The following is a 24,282-nucleotide window of genomic DNA, read 5'->3' as shown; positions in this document are numbered from 1 at the left end:
GATGTCAGCTCAGGGCTGATCTTCCTCCACCAAAAAGAAAAAGAAAAAAAAGAAATGAGCTACTCTTGGAGCTGGCGCCCTTAGTGAGGGTGACACATTTGCAGATGGCCTGCGAGACGGCTCCTCCTCTAAAGAGAAGGTGATTGCCACAGATTACAGCACGGCTCCCCCTAACACTTACATAGTCTACAGAGGCAAATGTTATGAATAGTATCTAAACTCAGAAAATCCACGAGTCGAGAGTCCACAATGGCTATGAGAGGTAAACAAAAGAATGTGTCACTAGATCCCAGGTCCAAAACAGGCACAACACTCCTCCAAAGACTGAGGAACCTGATTTTCAAAACCTCTGAAGAGCCAAAGGGCCAGAGCCATATCCTACCAACGGTGCACAGAGCACCTCCCGGACGGCTCGAAATCACTACTGAGTACGTGCTGAGAAATAAAGGAGGCCTGTACCTGGCACCTTCAAACGTGCAAGACTTAGTAAAAAAGTAAGAAGCAGGCAAAAGTGGCTTTTGAACATTTAAAACAAGTGACACAGGGGCTGCTCCTGTGGCCTAGTAGTTAAGTTCAGCACACTCCACTTTGGCGGCCAGGGTTTGGTTCCCAGGTGCGGACCTACACTCGTCAGTGGCCATGCTGTGGCGGTGACCCACACACAAAATACAGGAAGACTGGCGCAGATGTTAGCTCAGAGTGAATCTTCCTCAAGCAAAAAGAGGAAGATTGGCAATGGATGTTAGCTCAGGACAAATCTTACTCAGAAAAAAAAAAAAAAAAAAAAAGTGACACAATTTCCACACACTAAAGCTCCTGAAAATAACACAAGAACTCCTCAGGCCCCCACTCAAACTACTGATGAGACATAATCTAAGAAGTGCGGTTATCTGGCTTCCTGACCCACAGCAGCCCTAAAGCAGCTGGTGGACAGGGGCACACTGACACCAGCACTGAGTGACAGTGCCAGCCTGATGGCAGAGATGACTGCAAAACCATTAAGACCAAAAGACATGACAGTCTGGGGAAGGACAAAAGGTCCCTGGAGAACGAGAACGGGTGCTGTTAATGATGACTCTAAGACGTCTCGAAGGAGGTCACAGGACATCAGAAGACGTGGGAACATCAGGCATTTGGAACCCTGTCCGAGGTTCCAAGAGGCCATGTGGCTGCACTGGAGCAGAGGCACAAGTATAGCTTTTAAAAATACATTTAGTATAATTTTATATTCACAAAACACCTATTATTTTCATTATTCAGATTACAGAAAGTAAAAAATTGATAGACTCTTCTTGGCTGGTAAAGGTACCAGAAAAATTCTCTTCTTCGGGGCAGTCTGTCTTCTAAGTATCAAAGCTTCCCTCGAGGGGAACTGCCCACAGTGGGGAATGAAGAGAGTCAGGGAAGGAGGAGGTTTAATCAAAAGAGGGGAAATCTCTTTTTAATGCTTTTTAAAACACTTAGTCCACAGCATTGTCTGTCACGGCCCTCAGTGTATGCAGAGAAGATATTCAGAGAATGACACTAACAGGGGAGGGTGAAGGGACTTCAAGGGAGGCAAGGCACCCACCCCTCACCGCACTGGTACAACATCTACACCAGCAGAACTCCATGGGGATGGGGGTTCTGTATCTCGGCTACAGGGGTGCTTACCCGAATCTACTCGTGGGATAAAATGTCACAGCACTATACACACACATCATACAAAAGTCAAGTTCCTGGTGTTGATTCTGTACTATAGTTATAAGATATTCAGGGAAACTGGATGAAGCAAGTACACAGGACTTCTCTGTACTATTTTTGCAATTCTCTGTAAATCTATAATTATTTCAAAATAAAAAAATTTTTTTTAAGTTTCTTAATATTTTTTAAAAAAGAGCAATCTGTCCAAAACTCCTAAAAACATATTTAGTGTGTAAAAGGTAACCTTTAGTCATCTGGAAATAATCTAATTTCTCCCTGCCAGAAAAATGCTGGGTGTGAGTATACTCATTCCCTTACTACCAATATTTCTTCTCCTTGTATTTTAAAACCAAATATCTTCCTTGGCACCGGCCTGGTGGCGCAGCGGTTAAGTGCGCACGCTCCGCTTCGGAGGCCTGAGTGTTCACAGGTTCGGATCCCGGGCGCACACCGATGTACCACTTGTCAAGCCATGCTGTGGCGGCGTCCCATATAAAGGGGAGGAAGATGGGCACGGATGTTAGCCCAGGGCCAGTCTTCCTCAGCAAAAAGAGGAGGATTAGCAAGAGATGTTAGCTCAGGGCTGATCTTCCTCACAAAAAAAAAACAAATATCCTCAAGTGAAGACCAGAGACGACAATAAGAATAAGTGAACTCAAGTCTTTCTGACTGCTAGACTAATGCTCTCTTCTCTGGGTGGCAACATCTCTCCATACGATCCACGACAGCAGAGACCAATGCTGGATGACACTCAGACCCCCGCCCAGAGCCCACAGGAACTTACAAATGTAATCCTTCACGGCTTTCTCAAAAAGGTCGTACACGTGCTCTCTGTCTAGGCCGTCCATGGCCATGCTGATCTCGTCATGCAGCCACTCCAGCCAGAGCTCTGCAAGACAACAGCCCCCCTGCATTACCACCTCCCTCACCAAAGGGCAGGCTGAAAGCAGGGACTTGACTGAGCATCATCACCCATCTTCTACAACCTGGCACAGTTCAGAGAAATCCATTCTTAAAATTTGCACCAAGCATACAGAAGGTTTATGCTTCCAAACAGATCAAATCACTAAAATCATAATATCCTACACCTATTGGGCATTTTATATTTTGGAAAGTAGTACTTACATATAAATTTTCTCATGCAATCTTAGTCAAAATCCTGTGAGGTAGGTGCTAGTAACAATAATAACAATGGCATCCATCTAAGTATTTATGACACGCCAGGCCTGTGTTAAGTGTTGTACACAGATTATCTCATCCAATCCAAGTACTACAAGGCAGAAGCTACTGTCATCCCCATCTTACTGCTGGGAAAACTGAGTCTTAGAACGTGTACACAATTTGCTTAAGGTCACACAGCTAGTAACACGTTACTCAGGAATGAATCTGGGCAATCTGATTTCAGTTTCCACACTCAGCAGTTATGCTCTGTGGGAGGGAGAGGGGGACAGAGCTGGATCTAGGACCAGTGTTTTCCGACTCCTCTCCAAAAGATACACTATGAATATTCACGTAGATTTAACTAAAAGGATGCTCAGTGTAATTATGTTTCAAATAAGCAAATAAGTAGAAATAACCTAAATGCCCAACTACTGTGGAACAAATAAGGTATGAAACATTTACATTAAAAATCGTTTATTAAAGTTTAATTGGAATACATTTACAATTATCTAGTTCTGAGAGAATGGATTAAATACATAAATACTAGAATGGGAACTAGAAAGAGAACGGGAAAAATTTAATAACAGAAAATTTTTATCATAATATTTGGATAAAGAAACCAGGAGTCGAAATGCGAATCAGTATTGTATGATCACAACTATATTTTGCAAAAAACTATAAAACAATAAACTAAAAATTGCTAGCTTTGGATGATGGATTTTCTTCTTTCCACTATATTTACATGTTCCAAACGTTCTGTAAGGAGCCTGCCCCACTTCCAGCATTGAAAAAAATGTACCCTCTTCAATTCTCTGTTTAGAAACGCAGCCTGACGCCGGAAGTATTACCTTCAGTCAAAGGGAAGATCTCACTCATCTTCTGGCGGGCCATCCTCACTCTGGTGAGCTCGCCTTCCAGCCGGAGCAGCCGGATCAGGTCCACGTGGCAGTTGTAGTCATAGACGTTGATGGACAGCTGGAAGGAAGAAGACAGAAGCTGAAATTTAAAACACCAGCATCAAAATAACTCAGCTTTTTCGCCACCGGTGACAACGCATGTCTGCCACAAACAAAATAAATGCGCTATCTGGGAGAGCCACTGACACAGCAGTGCAACACCGACCCTCAGGAAGAGGAAGAAAAGAGGCTTTTTGTAATAAACATAAAGCTCCCTCCAATTTGTTACAACTCCTGTCAGAATACACTTAGGTTCTCTCCGAAATACAGAGAACATTCTAATGAAACAAATAAACACAAAGTGTGACCTGAGGCAAGTTATTAACTCTCCTAAGCCTCCAACTTCTCATCTATAAAATGGAGATACCACCAGGTTCTGGCTCATAAGGTTCCTGTGAGGATTTCAAAGGTAATTTAGTAAAGTGCTGTAGCACATGCCAGGTACATAGGTAAGAGCTCTTTTCTTTTACTAAACCAAAAAAAAAAAAGCAAATCCCTACTGGAAGAAACAAGAATGGCAAGAGATTGGTATCTGTTGAAGCTGAGTGATAGGTACATAAAGGTTTATTTTTATATTTGAAACTTTTCAAACCCAAAGTTAAAACAATAAATTAATTGCTTAAAAAGCTATCATACATCTGAGACAAAGGAACACTAAAAGAATGTGTCACTAGCAGACACTCTTAAAGAACAGCTCAAGGAAGTTCTTCAAACAGAAAAGAAATGATAAAAGAAATCTTGGAGCCTCAGAAAGGAAGAAAGCACAACAGAAAGAGCAAAAATATGGGTTAAGTACAACAGACGATCCTTCTCCTCCTGAGTTTTCTAAATTGTATGTGACAAATCAAACAAAAATTTTAAGACTGATATCCAAAACAATAACGTTTAAAAGTAGGGAGGGTAAAGGGACCTAAACGGAAGGAAGATTTCCATACTTCACTCAGTGGTGCAACAGGACTACCATGTAAGTCAAATATACTGCAATACTCAAAACAACCACTCAAACTACACGACACACTAAAAATCACCATAAATAAATCAAGATGGAATGCTAAAAAATGTTCAAATAATCCAAAGGAAGGCAAGAAAAAAGAAACAGAAGAACAAGGAACAGAGGAAACAATCAGAAAAGAATAAAACATCAGGCTTTAGACCTGATATATCAATAATTACCTTAAATGTATATGGTCTAAGCATACTAATTAAAAAGCAGGGAATGGCAGAGTGGATAAAAACACACTCAACTATACGCTGAGTACAAGAAACTCACCTCACATTCAAGGACACAGGTGGGCTGAAAGTAAAAGGATGGGAAGATATACCACGCAAACATTAATCAAAAAGAAGCAGAAGTGAGGGCCAGCCCACTGGCATAGTGGTTAAGTTTGCACACTCTGCTTCCGTGGCCCAGGGTTCATGGGTTTGGATCCTGGGCACAGACCTACACACCACTCACCACGCCATGCTGTGGTCGCATCCCACATATAAAATAGAGGAAGGTGGACACAGATGTTAGCCCAGGGCCAATCTTCCTCAGAAAAAGAGGAGAATTGGCAATGGATGTTAGCTCAGGGCTAATCTTCCTCACCAAAAAAAAAAAAAAAAAAAGAAGTGGCTATATTAATATCACATAAACAGACTTCAGAGCAAAGAAAATTACCAGAGATAAAAAAGGACATTACGCAATGATAAAAGGATCAACCCAGCAGGAAGACAAACGTACATGCACCAAACAACAGAGTCTCAAAACAGATGAAGCAAAAACCAATAGAGCTAAAAGAAGGAAGAGACATATCTACAATTACACTGGGGACTTCAACATTCCCCCATTTCAGCAACTATAAGAACTACTAGACAGATAATCAGCAAGGATATAAAAGAACTCAACACCACCATCAACCAACATGATCTAACTGATATATATAGAACACTCTGCCCAACAAGAACAGAATACACATTTTTTTCTTAAGTGCCCATGGAACATTCACTGAGACCTTATCCTGGGCCATAAAACAAACTTCAACAAATTTAAAAGAAATGAAATCATAGAGTATGTTTTCTCATCACAATAGAATCAAACTAGAAATCAATAACAGTAGGAAAATCTCTAAACACTTGGAAATTAAGCAATATACTTCTAAATAACTTATGGGTCAAAGAGGAAGTCTCAAAGAAAATTTAAAAACACATAGAACTGAATGAAAATGAAAATACAGCAAATCAAAACAAGTGGGATACAGCTAGCACAGTGTAGAGAGGAAAACTTATAGAACCACATTCAACGTACAAAAAGAATTATACATCATGACTAAGTGGGATTTATTCCTGCTATGCAAGGCTAGTTCAATCTTTGAAAATCAATCACTGTAATCCACTACATCAACAAGCTAAAGAACAAAAATCATGGTATCAATTGATAGAAAAAATGCATTTGACAAAATCCAACAACCATTCATAATAAAAACCCTCAGCAAGTTAGGACCTTACCAAAATTAAAATCTTTTGCTCCGTAAAAGATTCTGTTAAGAGGATGCAAAGACAAGCTAAAGACTGGAAAAAATATTTACAATCATATATCTGACAAAGGACTAATATCTAAAAGATGTAACTCCAAAGTCTACAGTAAAAAACAAACAATCTAATTAGAAAATGGGCAAAAGACATAAATGTGTATATCCAAAGAGGACACACGGATAGTGCACACGAAGAGTGTTCCACACCACTAGCTACCAGGGAAATATAAATTAAAACCACAATGAGATATCATTACACACCTAACAGAATGGCTAAAATAAAAAACAATGACACACCAAATGCTGGAGAACATGCAAAAAAACTGGATCACTCCTACATTGCTGATGGGGATCTAAAATGCATACAGCAACTCTGGAAAACAGTTTGGCAGTTTTTTTGTTTTTTTGTTTTTGTGAAGAAGATCAGCCCTGAGCTAACATCCATGCTAATCCTCCTCTTTTTGCTGAGGAAGACCGGCCCTGAGCTAACATCTATTGCCAATCCTCCTCCTTTTTTTCCCCAAAGCCCCAGTAGATAGTTGTATGTCATAGCTGCACATCGTTCTAGTTGCTGTATGTGGGAAGCCGCCTCAGCATGGCCGGAGAAGCGGTACGTCGGTGCGTGCCTGGATCCGAACCTGGGCCGCCAGTAGCGGAGTGTGCGCACTTAACCGCTAAGCCACGGGGCCGGCCCCTGGCAGTTCTTATAAAATTCAACACACAACGTTACCATATCACCCAGCAAGTACACCCTTGGGCATTTTTCCAGAGAAATAAAACCTATGTTTACACCAACACCTGTACATGAATGTTCATAACAGCTTTACTCCTAACAGCCAACACTGGAAACAACACTGGAAGCCAGATGAACGGTTAACCTAACCACGGTACACCCACACCATGGAGTGCTACTCAGCCATAAACAGGAACCAACCAATATACACACAACTCAGATGGATCTGGAGGAAATTCTGCTGACTATAAAAAGCTGATCCCAAAAGGTTACATACTGTATGATGCCATTTACGTAACGTTCTTGAAAAGACTCAATTATCGAAATGGAGGACAGATTAGCAGCTGCCAGAGGTCAGGAACCGAGGCTATAAAAGGGCAACAGGAGGGATCCTTGTGGTGACAGACTGATCTGTGTGCTGACTTTAACAGTGTCAATATCTGGGCTGCGATATTCTACTATAGTTTTACAAAAGGTCACCACTGGGGGAAACCGGGTAAAGGGTACACAGGATCCATTAGTATTATTTCTTACACCTGCAGCAAAATCTACAATTATCGCAAAAGGAAAAGTTTAGTTTTTTTAAAAAGCTTTCATACAAGTTGAGGTATGGGGTTACCTTAAGTCTATACATGGAGACTACACTAGTATCTACTTTTCCAACATCTGCCACATTTCAGCAATAAACTTTTCCCTGTCCAGAGATGGCAGATTACCTGTACTTCACCCAGCTAACACTCTGCATCTGACAATGCACTCTCCATAATCTAGATGCTAGCTGCTGCATTACAATACACAGAGGAGGATGTGTCTCACCAGGCAGCAAGTCTCAGCAATGAGTTAGACTGTGGAATTGAGACAGGACAAACAAACAGACCAACAGAACAAACGAGAACGCCCAGAAACAGACCCACACAGAAGGAAAATATACGACACAGGTGGCACTGGTTGTATCCACTAAAATGAACTCATGACCTGTGACCATAACCCCAGTTTGACTTAGAAAAACTCTTATACATGTTCAATAGTGGCACAGTTCACCAGGAACAATGTTCCTTGTAGCTTGTTTGTGATAGGAAAAAGAAAAAAACTAAGCAATCCAAATGCCAGAAGAACTGATAAACTGTGAGATACCCACACAATGGTACACTAAATACAGTCAGGTGCCACATAACGTTCTGGTCAATGACGGCCCACATATACAACAGTGGTCTCATGAGATTAGTACCATGTAGCCTAGGTGTGCAGGAGACTATACCACCTAGGTTTGTGTAAGTACTCTATAATGTTTACACAAGGATGAAATCGCCTAATGACACATTTCTCAGAACATATCCCCGTCACTAAGCAACACATGACTGTACACAGTAGTCAAAGGGAATGAATTGCAGCTACAAGTAGCATAAATAAATCTTAGAGACATATTGCTGAGTGGAGAGCAGTCTCAGATTACATATAGCATGATACACTTTTTAAAAAGCTCAAAAATGAACAAAAGTGGACAATATACTGCTTAGGGATGCACACCTAGGTGATAAAACTATACCTGTTTTAAAAGAGAAGGAAGCACACAAGATTCAAGAAAGTAGTTACCTGGGTTTAGGAGGGGGTAAGGGGAGGGGCAAGGCAGAGCAACAGGAGAGAAGCCACAGGTGCACACAACAGTACCAGCAAAGTCCTCTTAGACCGACCGGTGGGGTGAGTGGTGTTCATTTGATTACCATATCCTATAATTTATAGACGTAAACTGCTCTGTATGTATCAACGCCCATGCAAAAAGATAATAAAGAAGAATCGATAACTGATAACAGCATGACGTAATTTTTTTTTAAATCTTAAGACTTTTAGCAATGCTCTGCTCATGACTTATAAAACTCGACAAGCTAACCACTTGTCGAGGGGTGGGGGGGGGCGGTTTGAAAACGCACTGGACTAGGTCAGGACACAGCGCTCTCACCTCCACTGCTCCTCAGTGTCCTCCCTGCAACACGAAGGAGCTGGAGCAGACCTCTGGTTCTCAAGTCAGGACACTCATGTTCCAAAACTGACTGTCAAGTGCGTCGCATAAGTAACAAAAGTTAAAGAAGGGAAGCTGGTGAAAGATGTACTTTCCACAATAAAGAACATTCCAGGTCCTCCCTGTTACCCCCCCACTCTCGACGCACCTGGGTCTGAGCATGTGTTCGGAGCATGAAGGGGGGTGGGAGGGTCTTTGCTAGTTAGGGTGAGGAATGTCTGTGCAAATGCCCCTCGGCTGGATACCACGTGTGGGTCAGAAGAAAAAGTTGGAAAAGTGACTTACGTAGAGGAGCTGCCTTTAAGGTGGCTTTTGGTTGGGGCCGGCCCCATGGCTTAGCGGTTAAGTGCGCACGCTCCGCTGCTGGCGGCCCGGGTTCGGATCCCAGGCGCGCACCAACACACCGCTTCTCCGGCCATGCTGAGGCCGCGTCCCACATACAGCAACTAGAAGGACATGCCACTATGACATACAACTATCTACTGGGGCTTTGGGGAGAAAAAAAAGGAGGAGGATTGGCGATAGATGTTAGCTCAGAGCCGGTCTTCCTCAACAAAAAGAAGAGGATTAGCATGGATGTTAGCTCAGGGCTGATCTTCCTCACAAAAAAAAAAAAAAAAAAATGAGAGACTTTAAAAAAAAAAAAAAGAGGTGGCTTTTGGTCTAAATTTCTGACTTTTAGGCCCAAAAATGAAGATACGGTATGTAGGGAGGTGCTCTGAAAGTATGTATATTAAATGCACACTGAAATGCAGTAAGAGACATCTCCAGAGTTCACTCGGCACTGACAAACGAGTGCATATGCTGGTCTATTCCAGACTCAGAACATCATTAATGACAAAGGATGCTTTACAGCAAGAGGGGGCTTGGCCAATGCACGAAGTGACCTGCTGACTTCCTAACTCCCTGGAATTAGCGTGGAGAGGTAACAGATGGGCCTGATGGAAAGGACCCAGCTGCTGCGATCAGGGAAAGGCGGGGACAGGAGAACAGAGCACAGAGCAGGTCTGTGTCACACAGGCCCTGGCATAGCACCCACGTGCCAAACTGTGCCAGGAGCGTAATGCGCATCGTGTCACTTAAACTGCACAACAGCCCTGTAAGGGAGGGACTACTATAACCCTCATTTTCCCACCTGGGACCCCGCAGACCCAGAGAGCTGAAATACTGTGCACGAAGTCTTTCCACTACTGAGCAGAGGCCTTGAGCTCACATCCGGCTGCAAAGCCATGCTCTGCACTGCTCCGTGGTGCACTAACGAATCTGCCCGAGGGGGCTTTTCATTTCAGGACCAAACGCAAATAACGGGAAATCGCTGCTTTTGTTACACGGACAGACACCACACTATTTTCAAGCTTTCATAAAACACACCTAGGGATGAGAACCGGAATTCTCAAATATAGCAAGGCCGAATTTCTCACAGACCTATCTGTAAGTTATTCATCATTATGCTCAGCCATAAAAGCAACTACAGCAGGAAGTAGAAGCTGTGAGATCCAAGGGAGGTTTGGAAAAATTGGAAAAGTCCATTTCTAGACCCAGGACAAAGAGAATAAGGCCAGAGGCTCTTCAATTCACCATCACTGGCCAGGTCCCCTCCTGTGTGGTCACCTTCAGAGCTCCAGCCCAGCCTCAGTGGCCTGAGGCAGGGCAGGCAACTGCAGAGCACCAGGAGACCTCTGCTCTGATCCATCCTCCTTCCTAGTAAGCTGGGTACCCTCATTAAGGACTTCTCTGCTTCCAGGCCTCCCCTTCCCACTAAAACAGGTTATCCTATTTCCTCTACCTCACAGAATAGTAAGGTCCAAGTGAGCTAATGGCTCACTGAAAGGCCCAAGACTCCAAGTCTGAAGAACAGACGTGCACCATAATGACAGGGACACGCCAGTCTGGCACTCCATATCACACTGTATTTGCTGAACGAGCAAAAGACTGAACGATCATCAGCAAACTTCTTTAAAAGAAGCAGAAGTGGTAACCACCTGCCTACCCCAACTGGTTCCCGTGACAATCAGATATGACGACGAGTGGGACAAGCTATACCAATGGATGATATCACTACTCCATAACTTGACAAATATATCACAGTCAGAGAGGACATTATAAGCAAACTCACACCCAGCAAGCTTAAGTGAGGAACCTTCACATCACTAAGTGATTTCACATCCAGAGTGGCATCTGGTCCACAGACAACCCTGAAAAGTTCAAATCCCCTTATGAGTGACCTTAAGCAAATCATTTCATCATTTGTGCTGAGCCTCTGTTTCCTCATCTGTAAACTGAGAAGGTGCTAGATCTCTTCCGTTTGCCCCTCCAAATCCACTCCACCCCCTCCACGCTGTCCTGTGCCCCCGCCACCCCCACCGCCACCGTGTGGACCATATCAATGGGCTTCCTGGCTCTCCTGCTTCCAGCAGAGTTTGCCCAGTAGGAGGCACCGGGAGATGTCTGGAGAGGAAGAGAGGGAGGTGAGGGTATTTCTTCCCCCACCTCAATCTCTGATAGGAAACTGGGGCCGCATCCCTTGCCCAAAAGTCTTAGCTCCTCTCAGGTGCCCTCCCACCCAGCTATTCAGAAAACCAGGCACTCCCCTCACTCCTTCAGGCCTAAAAGTGGACACAAGGTCCTGCTGTTATTAGTTCTTAAGTGCTAACCTTCATTCCTGATGTCCCTGCCCACACCTTTACAAACACAGTAGTCCCTTTATTGACCTTTTCTCAAATTATCCTAATTTGAATGCACCACCTATTTCCTGCTGGGATCCTGGATTACACAGGAGATCCACCACCTGTATCTCATAAAGTCACAGATTAGAAGTCACGTCACTACTAGGTGCCCCCCACTGAATTATATTACCGTTATGTCGTTTACATGGTGCAGGAATTGCTACTCCCAATTTACAGATGAGGAAGCCAAGGCTCAGAGAAGCTAAGCAACGTGCCCAAGCACGTACAGGCGTGGAAGAGCTAGAACTGGGGCCTTCGCCTCCAGACGCTGAAATCCCCACCCTTCTATTTCTGTGATCGTCGTCACGGTCAACATTTTCTGCCACGCCACATTTCAGCATTATCATCATTCCTACAGAAAAATAACCCTCTCTTACGAAGCGAATTTTATTTCTACTGCTGGGCATAGCCTAACGGTGTGGTGAAGAGTGGGAGTGCTGGAGTCGGTTCAAAGTTCAAGACCTGACTCGCCACTTGCAGGAAGTGTGATCTTGAGCCTGAGAATTCTCTCCACGAGGAGCCTGTTTCCTCCCGTAAAACGGGGAATACGCCCCTTCCTTCGCGGGGTCCTTGCGAGGGTTCAGTGGGATAACGCTTGCAAAGCACGGGGCCAGCGGGAAGCGCTCCAACGACAGGAGCTGCGGTGACGATAGCGGTTCTGCGGCCTCGGCGTCTTTATTCCCGCTCAGGACCACGGAGGCGGGCCGGGGCCCGGGGACGCGAGGGAAGGAGCCCGCCGCCCACCCCCGGGCGCACCTGCTCCTCCAGCCGCTCGATCTCCAGCTGGTTCTTCTCCTCCTCTTCGTCGTACTCCCACTCGTACTCCCCGGGGGAGCTCTCCGCCGAGGAAGCCATGGCGTACTCCTCGTCTCCATCGCTCTCGCTCATGCCCTCCTCCTGCTGGTCCCACCCTGGCCCCATGGTCTTGCACGTCGCAGCGGCCACAGCCCGCGATAACACCTTCCTCCGCGTCCTAGCCGCCTTCACCTCCTCCTCCTCTCCCTCGGCCTTGGGCCCAGCGTTGGGCTCAGCCTCCGGTTCCGAAGCCGATGTTGCAGCCGCGGTCGCCATCTTGCGCTTCCAGTGACTCTCGGGTCCTCACGCGGCCGCCGAAGACCCGCAGAAGTAGAAGCTGCCCGCGGCGCGTGCCTGATCAAAACCCCGCACTCTTGCCACTCAAAGGGAAACTGTGAGCTTCGGGTGATGGAAAAATCTCTAAATACACGCCACTCACATTGTTTTTATATACTTGTAAAAGTTTTTTTCAGAGAAAGAAGCTTAATAATATGGCATATGTACGGCCACAACTTCGGACAGAAGATGGGTCTTTGGACCGGAAGTGGAGGCCATTAGAGGACGTCATGGAGGGAGCGTGATGACTGTGGTTAAGGGTTTGGAGCCATCTTGAGAAGGTCAATATGATTCTTGGGATAAACGCCTTGCTTGCGTCTAACCTGGCGCGTGGTTCAGTCTCCCCAGCAACTGAGCGTCAAACGCAGAGAAACCTCCGAGTCCTCTGGGAAGTATCGATTGCACCATCCACGAGAAAAATCCATTTCCCAAAGAGATTCCTCCCCTTTATGTAATGCCTGGTGCCTAGCAGGCGTTAAATAACACGTGCGAGATTTCTCGTTTTCTAAGACCGTATTCTGCAAACCAATATTAATAAATTACATGACTAAACATTTATTCAGAAACTCTTCACTGCCAGGTATTGTCATATAAATTGTGCCAGTTTGCTTTATATTGAAATAGACGCGGACATAAATATACGCATTTTTCTGTTAATCAGGGCATGGTGTTCGTTTCCTTCCTAATTAAGCTTCCCATTTTTGAGGTAGGAAAGTATTGGCGTGTTCATTTATTGCCTTCCTCCTTCGTTAGCAAGCTTAATGGAGCAGGGACTATGTCTTTCCGTTGGATCCCCAAAGCCTATTAGTATAGCGCCTTGACATATGATAGGTACTGAACACATATCTGCTCAATGGATGAAAAAATTGGCCTTGACTTAGTACAAAAGAGAAGATCAAGGCTTAGAAAGCTGATGTCATTTGCCTACAGTCACACAGCCAGGAAGAAGCAGAACCGGGATTCTAACAGGATTGTTCGAGTTTGAATCCCCACTGAGTCAAACTCTGGGCAACCTCAGACAAGCTACTAAGTCGCTCTGAACCTCAACTTCCTAAGCTGCAAAACAGAGTGAAGAAAGGTGGACTAGGTGATGCTCTGCGCCGTATTCCGGCGGTGGGCTTTGTGAACGCGAACGTAGGTCCCGCACTCCAGGAAGCTGAGATCCTAGCAGATACAGAGCCCAGCGCCGAGAACAAACCCGCCTGCGACCCCACAGCTCCCAGCTCCGAGCCCCGCCCGCCCTGAGGGGCGGGGCCCAAGCGCGGACACGTGCACGGAGCGAGAGGGCGCAGGCGCGACGTCGCGGTGACGTAGGAGGAAGCGCGCTCCGAGCTGGGAGCCGACTTGCGGGCGCACCCCACCCCTCGGTCTCGCGCTCGGCCTGCGCAGGCGCAAGCCCGCAAGATGGCGGCGGCTGGAGCGGGCCGTCTGAGGCGGGCGGCGTCGGCCTTGCTGCTGCGGAGCCCGCGCCTGCCCGCCCGGGAGCTGTCAGCTCCGGCCCGGCTCTATCACAAGAAGGTGGGCGCGGGCGAGGGGGCGCGCAGGGCCCGCGCCGGCCGGGGGGGCGGGAGTGCGACGACCGCCGAGGGGCCCCGGGCGTGCCGGCGGAGGCCCAGCCCAGGGAGGAGTGGCCGCGGGGCTCTGCGCGGCCGGGGAGCCCCTGCTACGGCGGGGGAAGGGGCGGCGCCCGGCCCCGGACGGAGGGGCCGCCCCCTCGCTCGACCCTGCCCCTCGCTGCGCAGGAACGCTAACCCGCCTGAAGCAAGCACCGGCTGCGGCTCGTGGAGCCGCCGCCGCCCGGGGCCCGCCGCCCGCCGCGGGGTCTCGCGTCCCGGCCTTTAACTTCCCAACAGTCGGGGGCCTGTTGGGACCTGCCAGCCGCATCCGGGGCCAGACACGCACACCGGCTCCAGCCAGGCCACTGCCCGGGCCCAGTGACCTTGGGCAAGTCACTGCCCCTCGCCGAGCCCTTTTCCCCATTTGTAAAATGGGGGTCTTAGCACTTCTAGATCTACGCGAGGTGATGCTCGTGGAGTCCTCGGCGTGATGCCTAGCACACGGGGACCGTTTATGGTGCCGCAGCTGTTACTGTGGTAGGAAGGAGCCTCTGAGCGGAGTCGGACACGTAACCAGCAGTCATAATGTTTTTATGTATGTTTTGGTTTTTTCGTGGGGGGAGGGGGAGAGGAATAGGCGCAACGTTTACAGCCCTTGCCTTCTGGGGGCGTAAAGTCCCCTAGACGTGAGATTCTTTGACTCCGGAAACTAAGCGAAGAATGCCGTACATCAACATGGGGCAGAAAGTCCAGATTGGACATGACCTTGTAGGTCCTTGGGCTTGGAGTCCGAGTCCGTGGTCGGAGAGGTGGGGGAAAGGAGACTGGAAGATCGGGATACTTAGAGCTAACTGGTAAACGGACCCAAGGCTATTAAAGCGTGTGTGCCAGTGTGAAGAGAGATTTATTCGCTTCTGGCTTCACGATGCCAAGGACTTCCCTCCTCCGCCTCCCGGGGGTGTGTTTTGTTGACATTTCACGCTGAATGAGTTCGAGCTAGCAGCCTTCCAGCCACCAGGGGGCGCTGCTGCACCGGGGGGCTTTCAGGGCCCTGAAATACAGAAACAGGCCTGATGTTATCATCGTACACAAATGCACAGGGTCCATAGCATTGTTCCTTCTGTAACAGTCTCCTTGAGGCTCTGGGAAAGCCTTACATTTCTGACCCGTACTTATTTTTAGAATTTTTGAATAGTAATCATTAACCTTTAAAAATGGATTTTATTTGGAAATAACAAAAATACTGTTTGAGCCCAAATCTGGTGACGTAGGTGGTTAAAGGTCAAGTAATTATGTGTGGTTAAAAACCCTGTGGAATTAAGACATGATTTGGCTGGTTTTTCTCTCGTATCTCAAATCTCTGAAGGTAGTTGGAGAGGAGATACAGAAAGACTTTGGGTCGCAAATGGTTGTCATTGACAGAGGTGTAAGCCTTCCTACCAGGGTGAAATTTGGGATTTAGTGATCGCCTGCCAGGTTCAGCCTGCCGACTTCCGGGAGCTTACTGTCAAGTCGGGGAGACCAGTACCAAAAAAGAGTCATGATTGCTCTCAACCTTTCGTTTCAGGTTGTTGATCATTATGAAAATCCTAGAAACGTGGGGTCCCTTGACAAGACATCTAAAAATGTGGGAACTGGATTGGTGGGGGCTCCAGCGTGTGGTGATGTAATGAAACTACAGGTAGGACCGGTTTTGATCTTGAATGTGAATAACAGTGACCCCTTTGCTTACACAGAGCTTCACTGTTTACAAAGCATGCGCACACACAGCATTTCGTGCAGACTCCATCTTGATTCCTGTGAGATGGGGTGAGTCAGTGTTATAAATTGTCAGAGCAAGGACTGAATGCTAGTCCCCCTGCTAGTAGACTGTGCTGACCCTTTCTGATATAGTAAACTGATCTCCCTTTTCTAGTCACTGGATCAGCTTAAATTCCAGCTTCAGCGAAGTAAAGTTTTTATGAATTTTACTGATCGAAGGAAAACCACAACCGTTCAGCTAGCCACCCTCAGTGAGACAAGAAATGTAATAAATCAAACCTCCCCCAAATTGGCAACAACCTGAAGGTAGTGATTGGCACTTTGGGGAAACCGTAGCTTTATGCACAATCTACTTCATCATGGTGGGTGGGCACCTTGCCAGAGGTTTTCATGCTTATCTTGGAAAACAGAAACAAGGCAGGAGGGAACCACTAAAGGTAACTTGGTGCCAAGAAAAAAGCAATAACCAGAGACCTTTAGTGCAGACCGTCCCAGTGCTTAAAGAGGCAGACTGACCCAGCAGCTGTGAGCAGAACTTCATAGCCAAAAAGCAGGCTAGCATTGCAAAAAAAACTAGGGAGGGGGCATATTTTTCAGCTCATCTTTACCAGCTAAGCCTGTATAATTCTGTATAGTTGTTCCCACGTTTAACTTTTCCTCACTGAGCTCTTTGAAACAAAGCAAGCGCGGTAATTAGTGCCAAAACTTAGTGTGGAAAGAAAGACCACAGCTCTTGGGGAGAGCCCCGGTGAACCTCGGTGAGGGCCAGGTTCTACAGGGCATCTCAGGAATCACTGCCTAACTCCTGTCTCTTTTCTAGATTCAAGTGGATGAAAAGGGGAAGATCGTGGACGCCAGGTTTAAAACATTTGGCTGTGGTTCTGCCATTGCCTCCAGCTCATTAGCCACCGAATGGGTAAAAGGGAAGACGGTAAGGTTGCTTGCCAATTGGACGGCAAGTAAATCGAATTCCCCACAAACCTGGCTCTCAGTTAAGGGAAGGGTCTAGTGAGTGAAAAAAAGTAACTATGATTTTTTCAAAATATCATTCTAAGAATTTTTTTTTAATTTCTCCTACCCAGAGTGTGATTAAATTCTTCTCTGTGTTGGGAATTATGGATAATTTTGTTAAGTGCTTTTTAGTTTTTTGGGGTTTTTGTTGGTGGTGGTCATTTTTATTTGTTTGGAGATTTTGGTGGTGTTTTGTTTTTAATTAGATAGAAAAAAGATCCTCATGTCTCCCTCTAACAAAATAGAACTGAAAAGAAATCTTTGCCTTTCTCCAAGGTTGCTGACGTTGTTATAACTTCTTAGAAGTCTAAGTCCGAGGAGGGTATTGTTTAGTGGTTTGTTTTCTTGTTTATTTCTTTCCATGATGTTCCAGGAAGGATTGCAGATGGCTCACAAGGATCATGAAATAACAAGTAGCCTGTGCTAAAGAGGATTGGAGAATAAAAACACAGTGAGGGTGGGGGCAAAGTGAGCAAATAAATCAGAACAGTGATCCCAGTGGCTGATTGGCAGCCCTCTGAGTGGGGAGATAAGAAAGGTTGGAACATCCTTTCCATCCTTTTCTCTGCCAGAGCCTCTCCCCGGCAGCTGCAAAGGTAGAAGGTCCCAAACCCAGCGAAGAGCTAGACTTCCTAAAGTCCGGTTGTTATTAAAACCTCTCAGGAAAGCCAGACTGCAGGGTCCTCGTCTCTGCGGCCCCAGGGCTCCAAGTTCAGGAAGCTGAGTCATGGCTTGGGGCGCTGGGCCGCTCCACAGCAGAGCGGTGTGCCCGGCCTCGAGCTACCTGCTTCCTGAGGCTCAGGGCCCTCTGGCTGGCAGGCTCCTATCCTGTTCGGATAGGAGCACGGACCTATCCTGTTCTGGCAGGAGGGGACCCTGCAGGGGTTTGTCAAGCATTATCCTGAGGGAGAGGGGAGATGAGGGAACAAGGCCCCTGTGCTCCCAGGACCTGGCCCTTAGGGCGCTGTGAGTCGTCATCAGACACTGGGGGAAGAGGGCCTTTCTTTGACCTTGAGATCCTCCCATCTGAGTTTCCAGAGCTTGAAGCATAATTTAGTGGATTTAGTGGAATTGGGAAACAGGGTGCAGATGGGGAAACCTGGCTTTCCTTAAGGCAGTGGGGCTCTCTTCCACTTGGGCAAGGAACTGCCTGCCTCATGTTTTGCCCTCGGGCTCTCAGCCAAACCCCAGGCATCCTTTTCAGTCTGTGTAGAGGGCACAGATTCTCCTTTAGGCAGAGGAGGAGCCTAAGGAGAGCTCTCATCCCAGGACCTGTCTGTGCCACCGCCACAGTGCTGGAGTACCACCTCTCCCACTTCCCTGATGCCATGCAGCTCTTCTAGTTGAAGGGATTTATTCTAAACGTTTGGTATAAGGACATCAGAGAAGCTGATATTCACAAAACCAGCATGGGAAGTCACTGCCTCTTTTAAAAAAAAGACGCATGTTGCTGGCTCAGGCAGATCCCTGAGCGACTCCTCACGGGTTCTGCTCGGGCTTATAGAGGTGTCTTTGCTGGCCTTGCTCACCCAGCCAAGCAATGCAGGTGTGTAGTCTTCGTATCTGAGAATCCCAGCTGCAGCCCTGACACGCACGGGGATCCTGAGAAGGTCCTCGGTCCTTTGTTTGGGGATATTAAATGGAAACCATCCCCCACCACCCTGTCCCAGGGCCTCTTTGGCCTTCCTTTCTTATTGTCTGTACCTCAAGGTAGAGCATCGCTGAAGCTGCTCGTCTTTCCTTTATGCCTCTTAGGTGGAGGAAGCCTTGACCATCAAAAACACAGATATCGCCAAGGAGCTCTGCCTCCCTCCTGTGAAACTGCACTGCTCCAGTAAGTCTCTGCTCTCCGGAATGCCGGCGAGCTTCGACAGTGGGGGGTAATTTTATAATGGCATCAAATTGCTTTTGTGACACAGTGATGACAAGTCCTTTTTGGTCATGGCATCCATCTTTATAACCCTCCAGCGTTAAGCTCATGGAGTCCGTCTTTATAACCGTCAGAGGGTTAGAGCCCCATGGTATCTCAGCTGTCCCCAGGAGAGGTTAACAGGAAGTGCTGCATGCCAGGCGTCCTGCTGAGCACTTCATGGCATCATTTCTAAACCTCAGAAACGGCCTCCAGGCCACAGAAGGTGTCATTACCTCTCCCTCTTACACAGGAGGAAACGGACTCAGGGTACAGCACCCCAGTCACATGGCTCCTAAGTGGGAGAGCCAGGATCTAAATTCCAATCCTGATTCCAAAATCTGTGATGTTCCCACCCCACTGCAGTCAAGCTAGATCAGTTGAGGAGAAAACTCAGCTTTCGCCATAATCCCGTTGACTGTGTGTTTCATCACTTCCTGTCCAGATGCTGTCACTGTCAGGGTCCGCATCTGTGTATATAGAATGACTAAGCCAGTTGTGCAACATTCCCCTCTCCGCCGTCCTGAGAGGAAGCTCAGGTCCTATAAGACTGACACTCGGCTTTCTAGTTCAGTCTCTGTCTTAAATCTAAAGCTTTTTCCATCCTCTCTCAACCTCCTTGGGAAAAGAAGAAATGAGAAACAGCAGCCTTAACTTACTGATGGAGGTTTACTGACCAAATTAATTAAAACTCAGCAGAGAGCCAGGACACTTGCCAGGATAAGACTCACTGGAGAACTGGGGGCTGGGACGGGGACGCACTGACACAGTCTTCAGGAAGTCTGCTAAGACCCGAGTTCTTTCCATTTGGGCTAGAATTCAAGTACCCATAAATAAAGGCCACAGCTTGTAAACGTTTTCACACGGCTTCAGGAAAGCCCCAGCCTCTCATTAGGCCTTCTTGGGGACTGAACCCGTTAGCTAAGGCGTTCTGCTGTTTGCTTGCTTTCTGCTGTCATTCTAGCTCTCTCAATTTTCCTTTTCCCTCAGAGCCTCACTTTTCATATCCACTCCTAAATAAAAGTTTCCAAACTTGGGATCACTGGAGAGTGATGTTGCAGACGCTGTCCCGTCAACAAACTGGCATGACCTAAATTATGCTGGCTAGCTTAACCAGCTCTCCTGGGCTACTTCCAGACTTCCATGTGGGCAGATGAAAACTAACATTAGTTGTATCCCTACTATGTGTCAGACACTTTCTGTAAGTCCTCACACATGGTCCCAGTTTTACAGAAGAGAAAATGGCTTCCAAGAAGCTAAGGAACTAACCTAGAATCCCAGGTGTTTACCCCCAGTCTGTCTCCACAGCCACCCCGCAGGATGAATCCTGCTCAGGAAACAGCGGCTGGCTTTCCGGCTTGTTCCTTACCCCTGCACTCCAGCTAGGCGACCCTGTGAAACCCTTCCCAGCACCGCTGCCCTCCAGCTCTTACAGATTCTATTCCTGAGACTATGGAGATTCTAGAAACTTAGGCTCCCTTTCCTTCCCTTACTTCCAGTGCTGGCTGAAGATGCGATCAAGGCCGCCCTGGCTGATTACAAGCTGAAACAAGAACCCAAGAAAGGCGAGGCAGAGAGGCAGTGAGCCCTTGGCAAACCCTCCAGCAGGCCACGCCAGCTGTCTGCCCACCGCTGTGCAGTCTCCGCATCGTTCAGAAGTCCCTCGCACTACAACAAGAGAGCTGTGAGACACGCACAACATTTGCTGTTCACCTTGTGGCTCTGATGCAAGCAAAATACACAGGGTAATTGATTTGAATCCCGTGGTTTCTTTAGCCACTCTTATCGCCTTACCCCAGTTTATGTGTATTTTGAATTGTGTGTATGGCCTCAAAACTGGAATCGATAAGGAAGTCTCAAGTTTTGATAGTCCTTGAAGTGCACAAATATCTATTTTACCTGAATCTATTTTGGGGAAGATTATCAAGAGAATGCCTTGGTATGATTATTTGATAGAACCAAATATTGTACATATGACAGATCTGCATATATACAATAAATAAAAGAATGTAAGACAATGTTCTTCTCTGGTAAGCCTTGTCTCTTGGATCCCTCACTCACCACACCGTGCTGCCCAGAGCCCCTTGGGTTCCCACATGCTGGACCACAATGGCATACGCTCCTTCCTGAGCAAACAGGGCAGTCAAGACTGTGCCCGTAGACTGACCAAGTCAAATGTCTGATGAAACAAGGGTGAAGGAGATGGCCATCACTTTTCATTGCTCTTTGCAAAATAAGAGCTTGACAACTCAAAAATGAAAACAGAAGATTCTTTTTGTAATTTCACTGGTTTCTGAAATCTGAGAAATGCTGGTTAGACATTACCCTAAAGCTGTGGACCAAATATGTAATGAGTTTAAAATGTAGATTTAAAATGAGGAATGAGTTTTAAAATGTGGATGTCCATACCCAGGGTTCCACTTGAGGTCTGAGCAGCTGATTCCAATGCCCTGACTTCTGAGACCCTCCTGGGTGGTTTTGTGTGGTGGTGGATCAGCCAAGCCACAGAGGAGAAACTTCTTTTGTCCGTTCTCTGTCCTGCATGGGTGTGATACTTAAGTGGTTCATTCTGAACTGTCTGTACATGTACAGTGAGCTCAAGTTGTTTGAAAAACATCCCTCCCTGGCTTAGGCACGAATAACAGACATTCTCATCACCGTCCCTCCTACCCTTATGTGCCCTCCGGTTGACGGGCAGGGTGTACCATGCTGAGGTGCCCTCTGTCATGCACCACCTGAAATCCCACTAAAGGAGGCCCAATTTTGTGGTGAAAACATAGTCTTGAAATACTGGCTAACGGTCTCAAATCTCCTCAACTCTTCAGAAGTGAAATGTGTTTATTTTTTGTGATGGTCGTTTTTTGGTTCATGCCTAGGCTGGCTGCCTCTTTTAAATATACCTCCTTTGTTAAAAAAATTAAAACAAAAATCCTCTAGGTTCTGGTGAAGGGCACAGAACTTCCAAGGCCACTCCCTCCGCAGCCTGTGGACAAGGCCACAGAGCAAGGCCTTTATAAGAATCTCAAATTAGAGCTGCCGGGTAGAACCATGTCAGATTGTCCTATGTGGCATGTTCTGCTATTTAATTCACAGTCCTCTAGCCTGGGCTTGTCTCTTTCCCTTCTTTATTATACGTGGCAACTCTACAATTCCCCACCACTTTTCCTTGTGATTTTTACAATGAGACATTACTGTCCTGGCTGACGTCCTCTGAGAGTTGGTGCTGAGCTCGACTCATCAGAAGCTGCTTGTAGGCAGCCACGGCACTATTACTAGACTAGTCCAAGCCTCAAAACATGTGGCTGCACAGTTAAAAGACATGCATACTTTTTTTAACTTACATTAAAGACACTCCTTTTCCCAGCCAAATCTAGTTTGGACCACACGAGGGCATCGTGTACCCTTCAATGAGCTTAAATCTGAGGATTTGTACAGCATCCAAGTGGGTCTCAGCATCTCGAAGTAAACTCTTCATGGGACATCTTGACATGTAAGTTACAAGGGTCTATCAGGCACCAGTGCTCTGTGCTAGGCCCTTACATGTGTAATCCCATTAATTCTCACGACAAGCCGCTGAGATGGACATTCTTTCAAACAAGGAAACTCAGGAGGTCAACTGACTCTCAACCTAGCTAGCTTGAGCCGGTGACCCCAAAGCCCGTGCCTCATTTCCTTCCGGCAGAAAACACCAAGGATTCTGAGCGCGTGTCAGAGGCTCCGCTGCGCCTTGAGTGTCTGCATGAAGCAGGTGAACCAACCAACACAAGCTGAGCCCATTCATCCATCTGGCCAGTGTGCCACCAAGCATGGCGGCCTCACCCTGGCTGTGCATCAGAGTCACCCGGGAGCCCAAGTTAACCCTGACACCCAGTTAAATCCAATCTCTGGGGCTGGGGCCTGGGCACTGGTGTTATTTTAAAGGTCCCCGGGAGTTTCCAGCACCCACAGGGAGAACCACTGTGCACTTTGCAAAGCGGTTTGCTAAAATTATTTCAGTGGGTGCTGACAGTCCTGTGAGAATGTGTCACTTCCCATCTCCAAAAGAGCTCTTGAATCCCTTCCTCTCTGCCCGCACCCCCCAACACACGCCTCCCCACCCCCACATCTGCCTTGGTCTGGGCCTCCATCATCTCTCTCCTGGCCTCCCCATTGGTCTCCCTGCCTCCAGCCTCACTGCTGGGATCCATTCCCCACATGGCTGCCAGAGGGGTCTTCCTAAACAAAACTCTGATCCTGTCACTCCTCTTCTTAAAACCTGTCCATGGCTCCCCATTGCCCTTCAGACAAATTTCCAAACTTCCTACCACATCAATCACTTTGCTTCAGCCACACTGAACCTTAACTTTGGGCCTTTGCTCATGCTGTTCCTCCTGCCAGGAACGTCCTCACCAGGCATCTTCCTTTACCCTCCACTCAGCCTGGGAGCCTCGTCTCAGGCATCACCTCCTCTGGGAAGCCTTCCCTGATTCCCCTCTCTGCTCCCAGAGCCCCCTGCACTTCCCTAATCACATACGTATCATGACAGCATTATAATTTGCTGTTTTCTTGTCTTTCTATATCTTTACCCAGAGACTGAGTCTTCCTTTTTTATATATGTATAAATTTTTTTTCAATTTTAAACAGGTAACACACTATATAAAAAAAAATTCAGACAGTTTGAAACGGAACAGAGTGCTATATAAGATTCCTTGCCGCTCCTACTAATTCCCCAGTCTCCCTCCTCAGAGGCAGTCTCTGATATTCATTTCTTAGGTGTCCTTCCAGAAATTTTCTAGGCATATCCAAGTATACATGTGTTTAAATAGACCATCCCTTTTTTTTTTTTAACACAAATGGTAGCATACTTCACATACTTGTGCATCTTTTTATTTTCCTCTTAACCATATTTCCGAAGGTCATTCCATGTCAGTTCCCATAGACCTGCCTCATTCTTATTAACAGCTGCAGAGCATTCCATGTGCGATGGTCCGTAATTTAGTTTTCTATCAATGACTTTGTAGGTTGTTTTCACAGCAGTGTCAGTTATGGGACCCAGCATCTGATACAGTTCTTGACTTACCAAGGGCTCCATGAATGCTTATTGAGTGGATGGATGAATGGATGGACAGACTGGTTGGTGGGTGGA

At 46.7% G+C, this 24,282-nt stretch overlaps 2 protein-coding genes across 3 annotated transcripts in view; one reads left to right on the top strand and one right to left on the bottom strand.

The window, feature by feature from the left end:
• Positions 1-12,885, bottom strand: part of SART3 (spliceosome associated factor 3, U4/U6 recycling protein) — a 35,226-nt gene extending 22,341 nt beyond the window's left edge. Inside the window, exons 1-3 of one of the 2 annotated variants that reach the window (XM_058531654.1) lie at positions 12,546-12,885; positions 3,693-3,819; positions 2,468-2,572 (exon numbers count right to left, since the gene is read on the bottom strand). In XM_058531654.1, the coding sequence (XP_058387637.1) occupies positions 2,468-2,572; positions 3,693-3,819; positions 12,546-12,860 (547 nt within the window). In that variant the 5' untranslated portion in view covers positions 12,861-12,885. The remainder of the gene's footprint in view (positions 1-2,467; positions 2,573-3,692; positions 3,820-12,545) is intronic. The other variant, XM_058531655.1, reaches the window with a different exon arrangement.
• A 1,424-nt stretch (positions 12,886-14,309) lies between these two features.
• On the top strand, positions 14,310-21,196 carry ISCU (iron-sulfur cluster assembly enzyme). The gene is made up of 5 exons (XM_058531657.1): positions 14,310-14,438; positions 16,044-16,157; positions 17,058-17,168; positions 19,004-19,082; positions 20,657-21,196. Exons 1-5 carry the CDS (start codon positions 14,325-14,327, stop codon positions 20,740-20,742), a joined length of 504 nt encoding a protein of 167 aa, XP_058387640.1. The 5' UTR covers positions 14,310-14,324; the 3' UTR covers positions 20,743-21,196.
• Positions 21,197-24,282: the final 3,086 nt, after the last annotated feature.

Source organism: Diceros bicornis, chromosome 35 (genome assembly GCF_020826845.1).
Source record: "Diceros bicornis minor isolate mBicDic1 chromosome 35, mDicBic1.mat.cur, whole genome shotgun sequence".
NCBI classification, from domain to species: Eukaryota; Metazoa; Chordata; class Mammalia; order Perissodactyla; family Rhinocerotidae; genus Diceros; species Diceros bicornis.
This window is presented reverse-complemented; position numbering and strand designations above follow the sequence as displayed.

Bases quoted from the DNA above. Each gene is read 5' to 3' on its own strand.
- ISCU (XM_058531657.1), top strand. From the start codon at position 14,325: ATGGCGGCGGCTGGAGCGGGCCGTCTGAGGCGGGCGGCGTCGGCCTTG. The intron at 14,439-16,043 runs GTGGGCGCGGGC...CTTTCGTTTCAG, and splicing joins CCCGGCTCTATCACAAGAAG to GTTGTTGATCATTATGAAAA. The intron at 17,169-19,003 runs GTAAGGTTGCTT...TATGCCTCTTAG, and splicing joins AATGGGTAAAAGGGAAGACG to GTGGAGGAAGCCTTGACCAT.